Source organism: Giraffa tippelskirchi, chromosome 5, assembly GCF_054371585.1.
Source record: "Giraffa tippelskirchi isolate mGirTip1 chromosome 5, T2T-mGirTip1v1.2.pri, whole genome shotgun sequence".
Taxonomy (NCBI): Eukaryota; Metazoa; Chordata; class Mammalia; order Artiodactyla; family Giraffidae; genus Giraffa; species Giraffa tippelskirchi.
In genome coordinates this window covers 52039547-52056161 of record NC_137279.1, presented here as the reverse complement: position 1 = coordinate 52056161, position 16615 = coordinate 52039547, and the positions used below count along the sequence as shown (strand labels likewise).

At 43.7% G+C, this 16615-nt stretch overlaps 1 protein-coding gene across 9 annotated transcripts in view; it reads right to left on the bottom strand.

The window, feature by feature from the left end:
- The window catches only part of SUSD4 (sushi domain containing 4), a 133295-nt gene that overhangs the window by 36227 nt on the left and 80453 nt on the right, over window positions 1-16615 (bottom strand). For all 9 annotated transcript variants that reach the window (XM_081485688.1, XM_081485685.1, XM_081485689.1 and 6 more), the window contains one exon: window positions 1414-1587. In XM_081485688.1, coding sequence (XP_081341814.1) covers window positions 1414-1587 — 174 coding nt within the window. The remainder of the gene's footprint in view (window positions 1-1413; window positions 1588-16615) is intronic.

The following is a 16615-nucleotide window of genomic DNA, read 5'->3' as shown; positions in this document are numbered from 1 at the left end:
GCATCGTGTATTTACATGACATAAAAGGAAATGGAAAGCGTGGGAGAACCAAAAGAAAAGTGGAAAATGTAAAACCAAGAAGGGGTTGGAGTCTGAAATTATTATATTGGTTTGGATATCGCCGCAGGACCAGAACGAAGCAGTGGTTAATAAAGTTCATTTGGATAAACAGCCCCACCTAAAACACCGCTGCTGATTCTAAGGAGAGTCTCTGACAGTGCAAATAAATCATGCATCTCCTTTAACAAGGTAACGCATAACATCTCAGCACACAGGAAGTTTCGGGGGGACATGCAGGAAGGTGAGGACCTGGACTGTCTTGGTCCTTCTAATCCTGAAGCCTTTGTTTCTTCAAGGGGCCATGGCTCTTAAGCTCTCGCATGAGGAAATGATTTATTTCCAACTATGGGGCATGCAAAGCAATATCAGAGTCTGCCAGTGGTGATTTCCAAGCAGAAAGTTGACATCCGCCTCAACTTTAACATGCCAGTGCTTTTGGTGCAAATAAGGCTGCTCGCCCTTTCCCTTGGATGATGAATTATGCATGGGCTTCTTGGTCCTTTGGTCCAAGTCACATGTCAAAAAATAAAAATCAGAATTAATGTGAACTGGAGGGCTTATTTTCACAAACAGGGCCCTCTGTGTCGGCTCAGGCAAATTTAAAAAATGCAAGAGGATAAATATTCACCGTCTGGTTTGGATGAAATTTGAATTTGATTATTTTTCTGCTCCTCATGCATTATAAAAAAGGATAACATTATTAAGAGAAAATGGCCTCTGTAAGATTGGCTTTAAATATATTCGTACCACAACCGAAATCAGTATAAATGCTGTGTTATTTCCATTAAATATACAATAGTTCATCATTGTGTTCACAACCCAGTTACAAAGCTCCTAATTCTGCAACTACTTTTGGTTTCTTAGAATAAAGGAGACAGCCAGCATTCTAAAGAATAAAGTATTTTCCATTTAAACTTTTAAACTTTAAAGCTGGGTATAGGGAGCTAGAGAGAATCACAGGGATCGATGTGAAGATTCCAAAAACAGAGCTTTGGTGATCAGAGTGCAGAACAGCTGAACCACGGTGTGTGCATGACTCTGTGTTTCCCTTTGTCACTTGCCGGCTTCCCAGGTGGCTCAGTGGTCAAGAATCCACCTGCCAGTGCAAGAGACGTGGGTTCAGTCCTTGTGTCGGGAAGATCCCCTGGAGGAGGGCACAGCAACCCACTCCAGTATTCTTGCCTGGGAAATTCCCTGGACAGAGGAGCCTGGCAGGCTACAGTCCATGGGGTCGCAAAGAGTCGGACACGACTGAGCGACTAAACAACTGCCATCTTATTAGAGAAATGTGCACTGGATCTGCAGTCGAGTCTCAAAGCAGAGCTGAGAACCACAGCCTCCATCTGCCCCTACCTTGACAGATGGGCAGATTGTCCCACGTTCCGTCATCACGACATAACGAAACCACGTTGTATAGGTCGGGGTACCGGATCTTGAATCCTTCATGACAAGTGATGATTAGCTTATCTCCGTGTCTGTATGTCTTGTTATGAATCTCAGCATCTTCAATTTGCGGGATGCGGCAATCTGCAATTGTGCAAAAAGGATACATTATTTTTGGAATTCAAAGCCATTGTGGTTCACAGCTTCACAAGAAAGCTCCTATTTTCAGACTTGGTCTCGATCTACATGGCAATCTGATAAACGGTTCCTTATTTATCATTAAGGCTCAGGTCCCAAGGACAAGCAGTAGAAGCTGGAGAATCTTCTTCACAGAGAAACAGGAAGAGGAGTTGTGGGTGCAGAGGTCCAAGCCCAAAAGGAACCTGGTTTTCTGCCTTTGACACTTCACACCCTACAGCTGAGGTTACAGATAATTCTGGAAACGAGTGAAGAAAGATCAAAGCTGGGGGTTCACCCGAACTGTCCGGCGGGTTGCCCACTTGGTGGCGTCTGTGGGTGGTACACAGCACCAAACAGCCTGGCTGGCTGGTCTCACCCAGTTCTGCTGCCTCTACCTGGGGGGCCAGGGCCAGGGCCTGATAAGGAAATACGCTTTGCAGAACAGCAGGGGGCTGAGCTGTGGCTGTATTGGCTGTTAGCATTTCCCATCCACCTTATCTGTTTTTACAAAGATAATTTTGAATAAATAGAGCAGCACCTACTACTGCCACTATCACAAAGGCTCAGATGAAGCAGCTACTGTCTCCTACAAACAGAGCAGAAGCTAATCATCACTTTTCATGAACGATTCAAGATCTGGTACCTCGACCTATTGGAAAAGGAAATGGCAACCCACTGCAGTATTCTTGCCTGGAGAATCCCATGGACAGAGGAGCCTGGTGGGCTAGTTAATAGGGTCACAAAGAGTCAGACACGACTGAAGCGACTTAGCACAGACACAGCACACCCCAACCTATACAACATTGTTTCGTTATGTCGGGAAGACAGAACGTGGGACAATCTGCTCATCTGCCAAGGTAGGGGCAGATGGAGGCTGTGGTTCTCAGCTCTGCTTTGACTTCTGCTCTGGGAGGGAAAGAGCCATGGTAGGAGTCAGAAGAAGGGCAGTGGGGGGATCAGCAGCCCATGCAACAGAATGATTAAAAGATACAATAGAACTAGGGACTTCCCTGGTGGTCCAGTGGTTAAGAATCCACCTTCCATTGCAGGGGATGTGGGTTTGATCCCTGGTCAGGGAACTAAGATCCCACATATCACGGGGCAACTGAATGCTGCAACTAGAGAGAAGCCAGTATGCCTCAATGAAAGACCCTGCATAATGCAACTAAGATCTGATGCAGCCAAATAAATAAAAATAAATGAACAAATAAAACCTATTGAAGGGTAATCATCTGCTTCTAACTCTGTCTACCTCCAGTTTACCTTGTGGGACACTCACTCTGTGCTGGCAAGATGCAATCCTGCTCCTTCTGGCCCCTCACTCTAAACACCACCCAACTCATTCCATCTGGATTTTGTTGTTGTTGTTGTGATTTGTTGTTTGTTTGTTTTTTAGTGGAGTACAGTTGATTAACAAAGTTGTATTCATTTCAGATGTACAGCAAAGTGAATCAGTTATACATATATATGCATCCTTTTTCAGATTCTTTTCCCATTTAGGTTATTACAGAATATTAAGCAGAGTGCTATTCAGTGTCTCCTTGGTGGTTTTCTATTTTAAATACAGCAGTGTGTGTATGTCAATTCCATCTGGTGTAAGTCACTCAGATCACCATGTGTCTCTCTCCATCTCCTGTTTAAAGTCTCTGATTTTACATGCATATATGCTTATAAGCATGAGCTATCTATCTCTACTTTTAGAATCAGGTATATGAGTTATATTCCCACTTTTTTGTTTCTTAATTTTCTGAAACAAGGCAAAATTTAAAAATAGCATTTTGAGGATCATACAAACTTCCTCCAGAAATTTTTCAATGGATTTCTCAGCCACTCCCCAAAGCCTACTGAATCCAGAATAGTTTGGAATAGTATTCATAAGAAACTTGAGCTTCAAGTTCCTCTAAGCTTTGAACTGTCAGCTCTCAGGCAACAAGTCCTGGGAACTCTGATGCAGGGATTGGCTGGAGGAGGGCTCTGGGGGCTGGGAACTTGGGGGACTTTAAAAAGAGCATGTCATGGGGGCTACGATATGGGTTTGGGGCTGGGTTTACTGGGAGCACTCTGACAACAACGGACTCCAGTAAACAGAACATCAGTGACAGGAAAGCCTCGGGCAGAAAAGGGTCCCCCGGGCAGACGAGGGATCTGGCAGCTGGGAAGGCAAGGGTGGTGGCCATTCAGCAACCCGCAAAGGTCATCAGAGCCCAGTGCTCATGAGCCCAGCTCTGCCATGATCTCAGCCCTCCTTCCCACCATGAGCTTAAGAGCAGGGACTATGCCGCTACTTCCTGCGACATTCCTTCCGTGCTTCCAGACCTCTGTACACACCTGGGGAGGAAAGGCTGAGAGGGGCCATGTGGACCTGAGAAGTTGATTCTTTTCAGGCTCTGGCAGCTAAGCCTTCCCCTCATGATGAGGAAACTCATTATCAGCTCTTCCCTTTGCCTCTGGATTCAACAGAGGGAGTCTTGGCTGGAGAACTGGGTTCTGGTTTCAATTTTACCTCTCATTTTTGCATGGAAAGAGTTTTTCCGGCTACAGAAAGAGGTTTTCTAACTGTTCATGTTTTTCTACAAGAATAGCTGAATTCGTCCCAAATTAATCCCAGAATAATCATGACTGGTGCGTTTGTGTTTGCTCAGTCGCTTCAGTGGTGTCCGACTCTTTGTGACCCCATGGACAGCAGCCCGCTAGGCTCCTGTGTCCATGGGATTCTCCAGGCGAGAATGCTGGAGTGGGTTGCCAGGCCCTCCTCGAGGGGATCTTCCCAACGCAGGTATCAAACCCATGTCTCCTGCACCTCCTGCATTGCAGGCAGATTCTTTACTGGTGAGACACCTGGAGAAGCCCAATCTTGACTGGAGACATAGATAATTGACAGCTCTGCACACCACTGCAGCCTTCTTGTTAATGAAAAATGTGAATTACATTTTTTTCAATATCGTTCTGCAGAAATTATTCACAGCAAATAAAAACACATTTATCAAGGCATCTGTCTGTAAAATCTGGGCTGTAAATAGATCCTGTGGTAGTAATTTATATGACTAAACAACTATTTTCATGATTGATTTAAAACTTGTTCAAGAATTAACTGGTATACTCAGGAGGTGGTCAGCTAGCAGCAGTAAACTCAATGGATGGGAATGGCCATGTGGCTGTAGTAACACAAGGACACTGGCTGACCAGAAGTGGAAGCACCAAGCCTTGTTTCTGAAGGTGGTTCCTTTACATAGTAGTCTATAGTGTAGTATGCTTTGAACTTCTAATTAGAACATCTTGTTTCCATAGGCAAGAGCCGAGGACTAGAGGTTCAAAGGGAATTCACTGCCTCCCATATGCCCATAATTTATGTACTCGACTGGAAGAGTCAGCACAGGGAGTGATGCAGGACCAATTTACTACATGAGGTGATCCCCGTATTCACTGGGGAGTCGGTGGAAGTTTGGAGTTTAAACTGCACCATGGTAGAGAGACCAGGAGCAGCTGTGCTCCACATGTAAAGACAAAACTCAAATAGATCAGCTCTAGCAAAGCCTAAACTAAACCGTGATAGGAGAAAATTCTGTCCAGAGACTCTCTAATTTTTTTTTAAAATCCAGAATAGCTGGCACCTAGTCTTGCCACTGAAGGAGGGTGATGTAGAAAGAAAAAAAGCATCTGGAAAAAGTCTCAACCCATCAGTGGTAGCAGTCAACAATTCTAGTCCTTATTTTTATGGAAAGAAACATACCAGGATCTTTAGTCTCTAAAAAGAAACACACACATCTTCATCAATTCTAAAGTTTTCAACAGAAATAACACAACTTTCTATAGTACCAAGGCATTCAGCCAACACAAAGAATTTGTAAGAGCAACTGCAAAAATATTGTTATCAAAGACTGCGAAAAGAAGGTCTATCAATAACTGATTCTATTGAGTAGAATCAGGTCAACAGTCAAGACTTTTATCTACAGGGTATCAATGGGCACTTTGGAAATATAACTTGAGGGGTATCAAAAGCTTCCATGCCTGAAATCCTCTTTCACAAACCTACAACTATCATTATTTTTGTGTCCTGCTTCTAGTAACAATGAGGATTTAATATAATAAATAAAAGAGTGGACAGAAGACCCTAAGGCAGTCCTACACACGTATACCCATGTACAAATCAATTAATCCAATTAGTTGCAGACAGCAACTAAAGGATGGAGCAGTAAAGAGAAAGACGAATTTTAAAGAATATGTGCCATATTTTAAGATTTATTTTTCTTTAAAATGTTGTTTGGGGCTTCCCAAGTGGTGCTATTGGAAAAGAACCCACCTGCCAATGCAGGAGATGTAAGAGACACGGGTTCAACCCCTAAGTTGAGAAGATGCCCTGGAGGATGGCAAAACACCATTCTAGCATTCTTGCCTGGAGAATCCCATGGACAGAGGCACCTGGTGGGCTACAGTCCGTAGGGTCACAGAGAGTCAGACACGACTGAAGCGACTTGGCAAAATGTTAGTTATATGTGAAAACAAATCTGATTCCTTTAAAATGACAAATTTCTGCATCAATATGCCTGCCACAGTGTTCACAGAAGCATGAACACATGATACACACTTAGAGATTCATAATTCCTACTAGCATATTAAAGGCTCTGAAAGCCTTGCTGTAAAGAATTCTACTGGATCTAGTTTAAGCCAGCATTTTAAAGCTTATTATTCATCCATCAGTTCATTCATTCATTGAGTTATTGAGCATTTACTCTAGTCCTGGTACATCCTAGGTGTTGAGGATAGAGAAAAAGTCAAGAATTTACTCTTATGGCATTTGTATGGCAGGAGACTACTAATAAGAAAATTATCAGGTAAGTGAGCTAGAAAATAATAGGCAGTGATCACTGCTATGATGAACTCATAACAAGGTAATAGAATAGGGACTGACTTAGGGACTCCTTTAATTTGGGAAGACAGGAAAGGAGCCTCTGAGGAAATGACATTTATTAAGCTGAGATCTAATGACAAGAAGAATCCAATCATGTGTGGATTGGGGAGAAGAGTATTTCAGACAGAGGGAACTGCCACTACACAGGCCAGGAGAGAGTTCAGTGTCCTTACAAACACAAAGGAAGATCAGAGTGCCTGGAATATACTAAGCGAGAGTAAGATGGAAAGGTCAGATCATGCAGGGCCTTGTAGATAAGGACAGGGCATTTGTTTTTACTTCAGTGTGGGGGGAACTCCTGGACTTCTAAAGCATGGGCCATGACATGCTCTGTATCTTGTGGGTACGTGCAATAAGGGGCTGGCCTTGCCCAAAGGGGGCTCTGGCCTTTGCCCTCAGCTCCTGGGAAGTAACCACTAAGTCCTTGGAATGTGCAATCTGAGATGAGTATCTTTTTTAACTGGAGCTTAAAGATTGAGGACAGGAGAAAAAGGGAATGACAGAGGATGAGATGCTTGGATGGCATCATTGACTCAATGGACATGAATTTGAGTAAACTCTAGAAGATAATGGACAGAGGAGCCTGGTGCACTGCAGTCCATGGGGTTGCAAAGAGTCGGATACCACTGAGTGACTGAACAACAACAACAACAGTGTGATTTAGGCCAGGGAACATTGGCCCAGGCAGTTACCAGCTCTACTTCTGAAAGAACTGGAGATGCACAAATGGATGCACAAATGGCCAACCATGTCTACACGACCAAGCTCCAATTAAGATGCTGGACACCAAGCCTCGGTGAGCTTCTCCGGTTGTCAATACTCAACGTGTATTGACACACACTGTTGCTGGGGAACAGGCACTGCGTGTACAGCTCACTGGGAGAGAACGACTGAAAGCTCGTGCCTGGTGCCTCCTGGACCCTGTGTGCCTCTCTCCTTAGATAATGTTAATCTGTGTCTTTTCACTGTCATACATCATAATCGTGAGTATCATCAGTCCTGGTGAATTACTGAACCTGAAGATGGACTTGGGGACTTCTAAACTTGTGACTGGATTCAGAGTGATAGTCTTGGGAACCCTTGAACTTGCAGTTGGTTTCAGAGGTGATGGTGGTTTGGGAGGAGTCCCCAAACCTTGTATCACAACACCCTTTTTTAAACTTACTATCTATTAACATTCCTCAGAATCACAGCTGTGCATCAGTGGTGTTCCACATCTCTACTATTCTACAGAACTCCTGTTCCGTGCGATAGTGCTTAGAGAACACTGTTCTGACCACCATCATTTACTTGGAATAGAATCAACTGCAGCTAATGATGTCATCATAAACCAGCAACATGAGAAAAGTAGAGGCAAGAGTTGGTGCTATTCAGAAAGGAGATGACTGGAAGCAGTGGGTTCTTCATAGAAAAGGGGCACCACCATGTGGGTAGTTTTGCTCAGGGAGCAGGGCTAGCTCAGGCTGTTTCTTTCTTCTTTGTAGGATATTGACTCTTACAAAAACAGAAGACACATCAGGACAGGGTACTCAAGACCATGTGGCTCTCAGCTGAATGTTAAAGTGGAATTATCATGAGGCCATCCTTAAAACCACTGAGAATAAGGCACGCGGAAGAGAACTGCACGGAGTAATGTTATCGTAAATAAGCGTGTTTCTTGTACTTAGTGTTTTCCTTTGACCTATAGATTGGTATATTTTATTTATTTGTGGTGGAAAAAGGCAATTAGTATCTGGTATTTAAAGAATTTATATTTAACACTTGGATAGTAATTCTTTCTACAGAAATAATTCTTAGGTGTCCACTCTGAAGGACTCAGACCATTATACATGTCTTTAGAGCATACATAGAAAATTTACAAAAATTGACCATACTTGGGCCATAAAGAAAGAACACATTTCAAAAGACTGAGACTATAGAGTATGTTTTCTGGTCACAGTGAAATAGAATTGAATACAGCCATCCCTCAGTATCCATAGGGCACTGATTCCAAGTAAGACCTCCTCCCCCACCCCATGGACACCAAAATCCACAGACGCCCAAGTCTCTTATACAGTATGGTGAAGGATTCGTATACAACCTACACACATCCTCCTGTATACTTCAAATCATCTCTAGGCTAATACAATGTAAATTATATGTAAATAGTTGCAAATAATAATATGATAATATAAAAACGTAAGCCACATAATGCAAGAAGGTATTTTTAGCACATACAACCAATGTAGGGCTTATATTCAGTACATATAAAAAACTCAGTATATATAAAAATCAATGAGAAAAAGACAACTCAGTAGATAAATGGGCAAGTGAATTGAACAGGCACTTCATAAGAGAGGATAACAAGGTGTTCAATAAATATACAAAAAGGTTTTTAACTTCCTACTCACCAGGGAAACCACAAGCTACCACTAAATACCCACCAGTGTCTAAAATACTGATAATGCAAGTGTTGGCAAGGAGTTAACTGGGACTCTCACACTCTGTTGCGGGAGTGTAAATTGGCACAACCACTTTGGATAATGGCAGTACCTATTAACACTAAAACACAGGTATATCCTACAATCAAGCATGTCCAATCTTAGGCATATATCCAACAGAACATGGATATATATACATTCACCAAGAGGTGTGTTCAAGAATGTTCACAGCAGCCCTATTTGTAACAGACCCAATTGGAAAAACATTAAATTTTCATTAACATCAGAGTGTTCAAATATTGTCTATTCATATAATAGAACATGGTGTAGCAATGCCAATGAACAAACTACAGCCACATGCCATTACATGCATGCGGGCTTCCCTGATGGTCCAGTGGCTAAACCTCCAAGCTCCCAATGCAGGGGGCCCAGGTTTGATTCCTAGTCAGGGGACTAAATCCTACATGCTGCAACTAAGATTCTGCATGCTGCAGCAAAGGTCAAAGATTCCATGTGCGGCAGCTAAGACCTGGCACAGCCAAATGAGCAAATAAATATTTTTTAAAAATAATACATGCGTGACTTTTACAAACATAAAGTAAAAGTCCAACATAAAATTATACTTAATAATTCCATGTATATAAACTCAAAACTAAGACAAAAGTAAATTAAGCTTAAAATAGTACCATGTTTAGGAATGCATACTTCCAGACAAAGTGATTACCATGGGAAATGGTCATTATGATTCAGGAAAGGGGTGATCTCAGAGAGGGAGAAGGGAGGAAGTGACTGGGAGGGGGCTTCTGGGGTATCAGTGATGCTCTACAACTTCACCTGAATAGTCATGACAAGAGTGTTTGCTTTGTGATAATTCACTGAACTGTTTGGTTCTGTATGCATCTCTCTATATATGTTATATTTTATGAATTTTAAAAGGTTAAAGAAACAACAGCACATTTAATCCAGAAAGAGGAGTAAGGGAATTCACTGTAAAGGCAATGATCTTTCCCAGCTACACTGGGAGCTTCTGGGCCTGACAGATAACGCTTACCAGAATTTTGGGAAATGAATGACTAAACATCTTGGGGTGGCATTTAAATTTCCAAAAGCATAAAACTTTAATTATTTTCCAGAAACAATTTTCTTTTAAAAAAAACCTTTGAAGTCTCTTTCCACCTTCCAGAAGTAGCCTTTATTTTCAACAAGGAAATGATAGAAGCACTTGGTTGCCAGAGCTGAGCTCACAAGAAAAATAAAAGAAAGTCATTCAAATACCATTCTCATGGGCTGAGGACTTATGGAAATTCTAACCTACATCTTGATGTTCTGCTTACGGAGTGCCTATGGCAAGTATATCAAGGTGTGCTCTGAGGCCAGCCAGCATGAGGATCTCCTGGAGGTGCCTGATAAATTCAGACTCCTAATGCATAAAAATCTCTAAGAGGAGGGCTGGTGATGTGCATTTCTAACACGCCCTTTGGGCAATTCCCATGAAGTCAAAGTTGAGAACCACTGCTTCATGGATACACAAGGTGATTGACTAGCAGAGGATAATTCACATTTAACAAGTCCCCACCCATCCTTAGCAGCTTTGTCAGACAAATGTAGTCAAGAACAGAATCCTATCTGAGCAGCTGGAAGGCAGCTCTGCGCCCAAGGCCTCTCCCTCTGCAGTCAGGTGTGGGGTTCCTAAGAGATCTGCATCATAACAGGACTCTCAAGATGCAGACTGGGGAGCCACGGTCATCCCCAAACCACTCAAGAACCACATGAGGGGAAATAAACTTGGTCTGGAATGGGTTTGGAAGGACACCCGTGAGGGTTACCCTGCATTTTTCACAGGCAGCCAACCTAATTCTGGGTAGTATCTGCTGCAAGCTTGTGAAAAACTGGCTTTCTAGGGAATCTTGGTGATCGACCTGGCGTTTGAGGTTGTTAATAATCATTTTGTGACCTTTACACATGATCTGACAAGGCTGTGTACACATATGGATGTTCTGCATTTGCCAGATAATTCTGTGGCTTAAAGCAAGTTCCTACTCCCACGGCCCCTGTAAGAGAGGGCGAACTGCAGCACTCGCACGAAACGGGAGATGACGGCAAGCAGCTGGTAAAGTCTGCTAGGATTTGGATTTTCCCTCTGCACTTCCAGGGGGCTCAGCTGTGCAGGCTTGTGAACCCCTGTCTGTGGCGGTCCAGCCATCATCTTGCAACAATGATAACTGATCATTGCTGTCATTTATCTTTGCTGCATGTGCCCCCATCTGACCTGACCTTACTTCCTCTGGATTTTTTTCCTTTCAAGTCATGACCACATTTAAGTTAAAAAAAATCTTTTAAAGAACAAAAACTGAAACTCACACTTAAGCCACAAAGGAGGGAGGGTAGGGAAGCAGTGACTTCTGTTACCAGAAGCAAAAATAAGAAATGACAGTGGTCCTGGAGACAGAGAGAGGCAGCCCTCTGCTCCTTCCCATCTTAGAAGACGGAAAACGAGAAGATATTATCTTAGGGGAAGACATGCAAATACTTGCCCTTGTGGGCACTGCCTGCTGTTTCTGATAACCCACGTCCAAGGCAACAAGAAAGAAATTTTGGATGATAGAAAACGTACGTGAGAAGAAAGGGATCCTAAATAAAACATTTTGAAGCATCCTTCTGTTTGGGGGAGGTTTCTGGAGCTGGGAGACAACTTACCTTAATATAGGAGTAACTGTAAAAAAGAAGTATGACTATTTTGCTTTTGAAAAATGCCTGTACCCTACAGTTTCACTGAATAAAGGAGTTATCTGCCATCGTTACTGCCAGCTTTAGCTCATGAGTCAAGTTGAATTGTTTAATCAAAAATTTATAATGTAATAATACTACTTAAACTCACATTGCACCTTTTACCCAGGAAACTCAAAGGACCTTCTTAACATCAAATTATGAATCTCAGAGCAATCCTGGTCAGATCTATGGGAGTCATATACCTTAGCAAGTACTTAAAAATAATGTTTGCTTAGTGAATTCATCTATTCCCCCCCTGTTGCACTCTGCAAGGAGCTGGGGCAGAGAAAGGTTCAGCATGGGGACACAGCAGGTGTGACAGCAGGAGGGGACAGCACCCCTGTGCTCTCTGTGACCTGCAGCCACAAGCAGACAATGAAAGTGATTGAGACAAAAACGGGCAGGTGGCAGTGGTAACTGAAATCACCCTGGGAGCTTTTAACCATGCTGGAGCTCCCATTGCTCAGAACCACCAAAATAGAATCTCTCGGATAAAGTTACAGACACTGTTATTTCTAAAAGTTCCACAGGTGATGCTGACATGCAGCCTGGGTTGCACACCACCGGGTTGGTAGAAAGAGCTCTGAACTAGGAGTCAGGATGCAGGTTCTAAATCCTGGTTTATTTGCCATGTGACTTGTGTAAGTCGCTTAAACTCTATGGGCTTTAGTTTCTTTTCTTTTTTAATAACTTTTTTTTGGGGGGTGGGGAGCTACACAATTCGAGGGATCTTAGTTCCCTAACTAGGAATTGAACCTGGGCCCACAGCAGTGAAAGCACCAAGTCCTAACCACTGGATTGCCAGGGGATTCTCAGCTTTAGTTTCCTTGTTTATAAAAACACAGCCCCATGGCCAAGGGATGAGAGAAGACAGGCAGGAAGCAGCCATAGGAAACAACTGCCAGTGCACTGGGGCCTGCCTTGCCTGCCTCATGCGGGAGAACCACCTGCTTGGACTGGCCGGTAATACATGGTACTATCTACTGTGGGAGCTGGTCATCACATGCTCCTGTGTCATCTGTACCCTCATCTCCCTCTAGATGGAGGGACCTTGCCCTCCAGAAGCACTGAGAGGCTGGATGAGGTTGCTCTAAGGGTTGTTGGGCAAAGCTCTCAGGTACCACTGGGGCCTCAGGGCTGCAGGTCCAACCAGACCATCCTGCCAGGGGCTTCGCTGGTCCTTCTCAGAGTGAGGAAAGCCATCCCAAGAGGGACTCTCCTTACAGGGGCAGCGGTTCACGGGCTACACTAACATGTGCTTTAAGCAGTGCTTTTGTCTCCTGCTTTGAGAGCAGGGACGTCCTGAGAAAGCTGCCTGCTCATAGAGCTGGTTCTCTCAAACAAGCAGCAGTTGATGGACCTCAGCTCTCAGCATCGTGGTCCCAGGGTCGTTCAGAAGAGCCACAGTGGCTTCAAGCTGATCTGGAATGTGCTCTGGAAGACTCTCACTTGAAAAGGCCATCTGCCTGTGAGAACTCAAATCCTTCTTATTTGCTTGGTATGGGTCTATCTGAAATTTACCAATGCGACCATTAACTATTCGCAGAGCTGCTCAAGGGAGAAGGTGAGGAGAAAAGATAAAGGTCCCCTCTACCTCGAAGAGGAGAGGTCTGAGAAAAAGTCCTCAATTATGAGGACCCTCTGCAAAGAAATGTTTGACTGCTGCTGTAGCTGCTACTGGAGAAGGCAATGGCACCCCACTCCAGTACTCTTGCCTGGAAAATCCCATGGATGGAGGAGCCTGGTGGGCTGCCGTCTCTGGGGTCGCACAGAGTCAGACACGACTGAAGCGACTTAGCAGCAGCAGCAGCAGCAGTAGCTGCTACCTCCCTGGGCACATGCTCGGGAGGAGGAAACTCAAAGGAGACAAGAAACAGGTGTGTTTCTGCACAAGGAGTATGCAATCTACCTCCAAGGATGCTCCACGGACACCCTGAACCTACTCAGAAGCTCAGCTTCTGGGTCTAGCTTTAAACAATGTCCCAGACACTCTCCCAGGAAAGAGAATCAGAGGGAGGAGGGATTTGGGTGCCACGGGACATCTAGGTAATGGTCTCTCACCCTACCCAGGAACTGAGTACAATTATTTAGTTAGCTCTCCTGGGAAGTTAGTTCAGTTCAGTTGCTCAGTCATGTCCGACTCTCTGAGACCCCGTGGACTTCGGTCATAGCTTTTCTTCCAAGGAGCAAGTGTCTTTTAATTTCATGGCTGCACTCACCATCTGCAGTGATTTTGGAACCCCCCAAAATAAAGCCTGTCACGGTTTCCCCATCTATTTGCCATGAAGTGATGGGACCAGATGCCATGATCTTAGTTTTCCGAATATTGAGTTTTAAGCCAACTTTTTCACTCTTCTCTTTCACTTTCATCAAGAGGCTCTTTAGTTCTTCTTCACTTTCTGCCATAAGGGTGGTGTCTGGATATCTGAGGTTATTGATATTTCTCCCGGCAATCTTGATTCCAGCTTGTGCTTCATCCAGCCCAGCGTTTCTCATGATGTACTCTGTATATAAGTTAAATAAGTAGGGTGACAATATACAGCCTTGATGTACTTCTTTCCCTATTTGGAACCAGTCTGTTGTTCCATGTTCAGTTCTAACTGTTGCTTCCTGACCTGCATACAGATTTCTCAAGAGGCAGGTCAGGAGGTCTGGTATTCCCATCTCTTTAAGAATTTTCCAGAGTTTGTTGTGATCCACACAGTCAAAGGATTTAGCATAGTCAATGAAACAGAAGTAGATGTTTTTCTGGAATTCTCTTGCTTTTTCTATGATCCAACAGATGTTGGCAATTTGACCTCTGGTTCTTCTGCCTTTTCTAAATCCAGCTTGAACATCTGGAAGTTCTCAGTTCATGTACTGTTGAAGCCTCATTTGGAGAAATTTGAGCATTACTTTGCTAGCATGTGCTGCTGCTGCTGCTAAGTCGCTTCAGTCGTGTCCGACTCTGTGCGACCCCATAGATGGCAGCCTACTAGGCTCCTCCGTCCCTGGGCTTCTCCAGGCAAGAACACTGGAGTGGGTTGCCATTTCCTTCTCCAATGCATGAAAGTGAAAAGTGAAAGTGAAGTCACTCAGTCGTATCTGACTCTTCATGACCCCATAGACTGCAGCCTACCAGGCTCCTCCATCCATGGAATTTTCCAGGCTAGAGTACTGGAGTGGGTTGCCATGTGAGATGAGTGCAATTGTGTGATAGTTTGAAAATTCTTTGGCATTACCTTTCTATGGGATTGGAATGAAAACTGACTTTTTCCAGTCCTGTGGCCACTGCTGAGTTTTCCAAATTTGCTGGCATATTGAGTGCAGTACTTTCACAGCATCATCTTTTAGGATTTGAAATAGCTCAGCTGGAATTCCAACACCTCCACTAGCTTTGTTCGTGGTGATGCTTCCTAAGGCCCACTTGACTTCGCACTCCAGGATGTCCGGCTCTAGGTGAGTGATCACACCATCATGGTTAAGTTAGTTAGTTAGTTCTTTAGTTAGTTCTCCAGGGAACTAGATGCTGCATGCTGCAACAAAAGATTCTACATGCCACAACAAAGACTGAAGATCCTGCATGCTGGAACTAAGACACAGCACAGCCAAAAACAAAACAAAAAAACTTCTGTCCAGTTAGCATAACCAGTGCCACAAGAAATGAGATGTATCGTGTATTCCAGCTGGACCAAGGGGCAGTCAAGTAATGATATATTTCCATTAATATTGATAATAAATAGGTTTGGGCAACACATAGACTGATTCTTCTCTGCTCCTCCCATGTCATATTTATACATAATACAAATGGATTTGAATCCATTTTATTTTGGTTTCTTTGGGATATTTATTTTTAATTATTTTTTTAAAAATATTTATTAATTTGGTGGTGCTGGGTCCTCATTGTGGCATGCATGATCTTTAGTTGCAACATGTGAGATATAGTTCTCTGACCAGGGATCAAACCTGGGCCGCCTGCATTGGGAGTGCTGAGTCTTAGCCACGGGACCACCAGGAAGGTTCCAGGATGTTTATTTTTTTAATAAACTACTTCTTCACAATGTGCAAAAAGCCAGAGTCTGAATTGCCACAATACTGACCTCACCTCTTTTACAGCTTTCAGGACAGGACAGCATGTTTCTATGTCCTGATTTGACGTGTGTTGTAAAAGTGTCAAGTGAACTTACGCAAAGTCAATCCGATTTTACCTACACTTTTTCTTATTCAATGTGGGAAAGGGATGTGTTAGCAGGGAAAGTGTCCCCCAGTAGATGTGCTGAGTGATTTTGGAAAGGAAGAGGCCCAGATGGTGGCTGTCCTCTGGCCTTTAGTCCCTGTACTTACTATGTCAGCAGCCCTGTGCCCACAGGGAGTATTTTCAGTGCTTTGCCAACCCCACGGTCCCCTCTCCACCATATTGGTCACCTCTCCTGCTCCCTGGACCATAACCATCCTCGCCCCTACTCAGGGATATGAAGGCTCTGGTCTTACAGAAGCAGCTTGGACAAGCAGAGATATCTCTTAGGCTGGAAGCTTTGGATGCCATGAAATTAATTCATTGCCTATATTATCAGTTCTGTGAGTCCAAATGTCTAAAAGCGAGTTTGCTTGGAATAAACCACTTAGACTAAAGTGAGAGAAGGGAGACAACTGGTACATGTGGCAGGGTGAAGTGGAGCATAAAAGAGGGAATCCGAGTGAATGAACAAGAAAATATTTGCCTTAATACCACCTTGCTTCTGTAGAGCACTTTACTGCTATAAAGCATTTCAATGCATTTGAACTTATTTTTCAAAATCTGTGTCTCAGGCAGAACTGGCTGACAACTGAGCAGATTGGAAGGAGTCCAGGTAACAGTGATAAGACCTGGGCTACAACAGATGTGTCCCTAAATGGCCATTTATGTCTGGGAAGA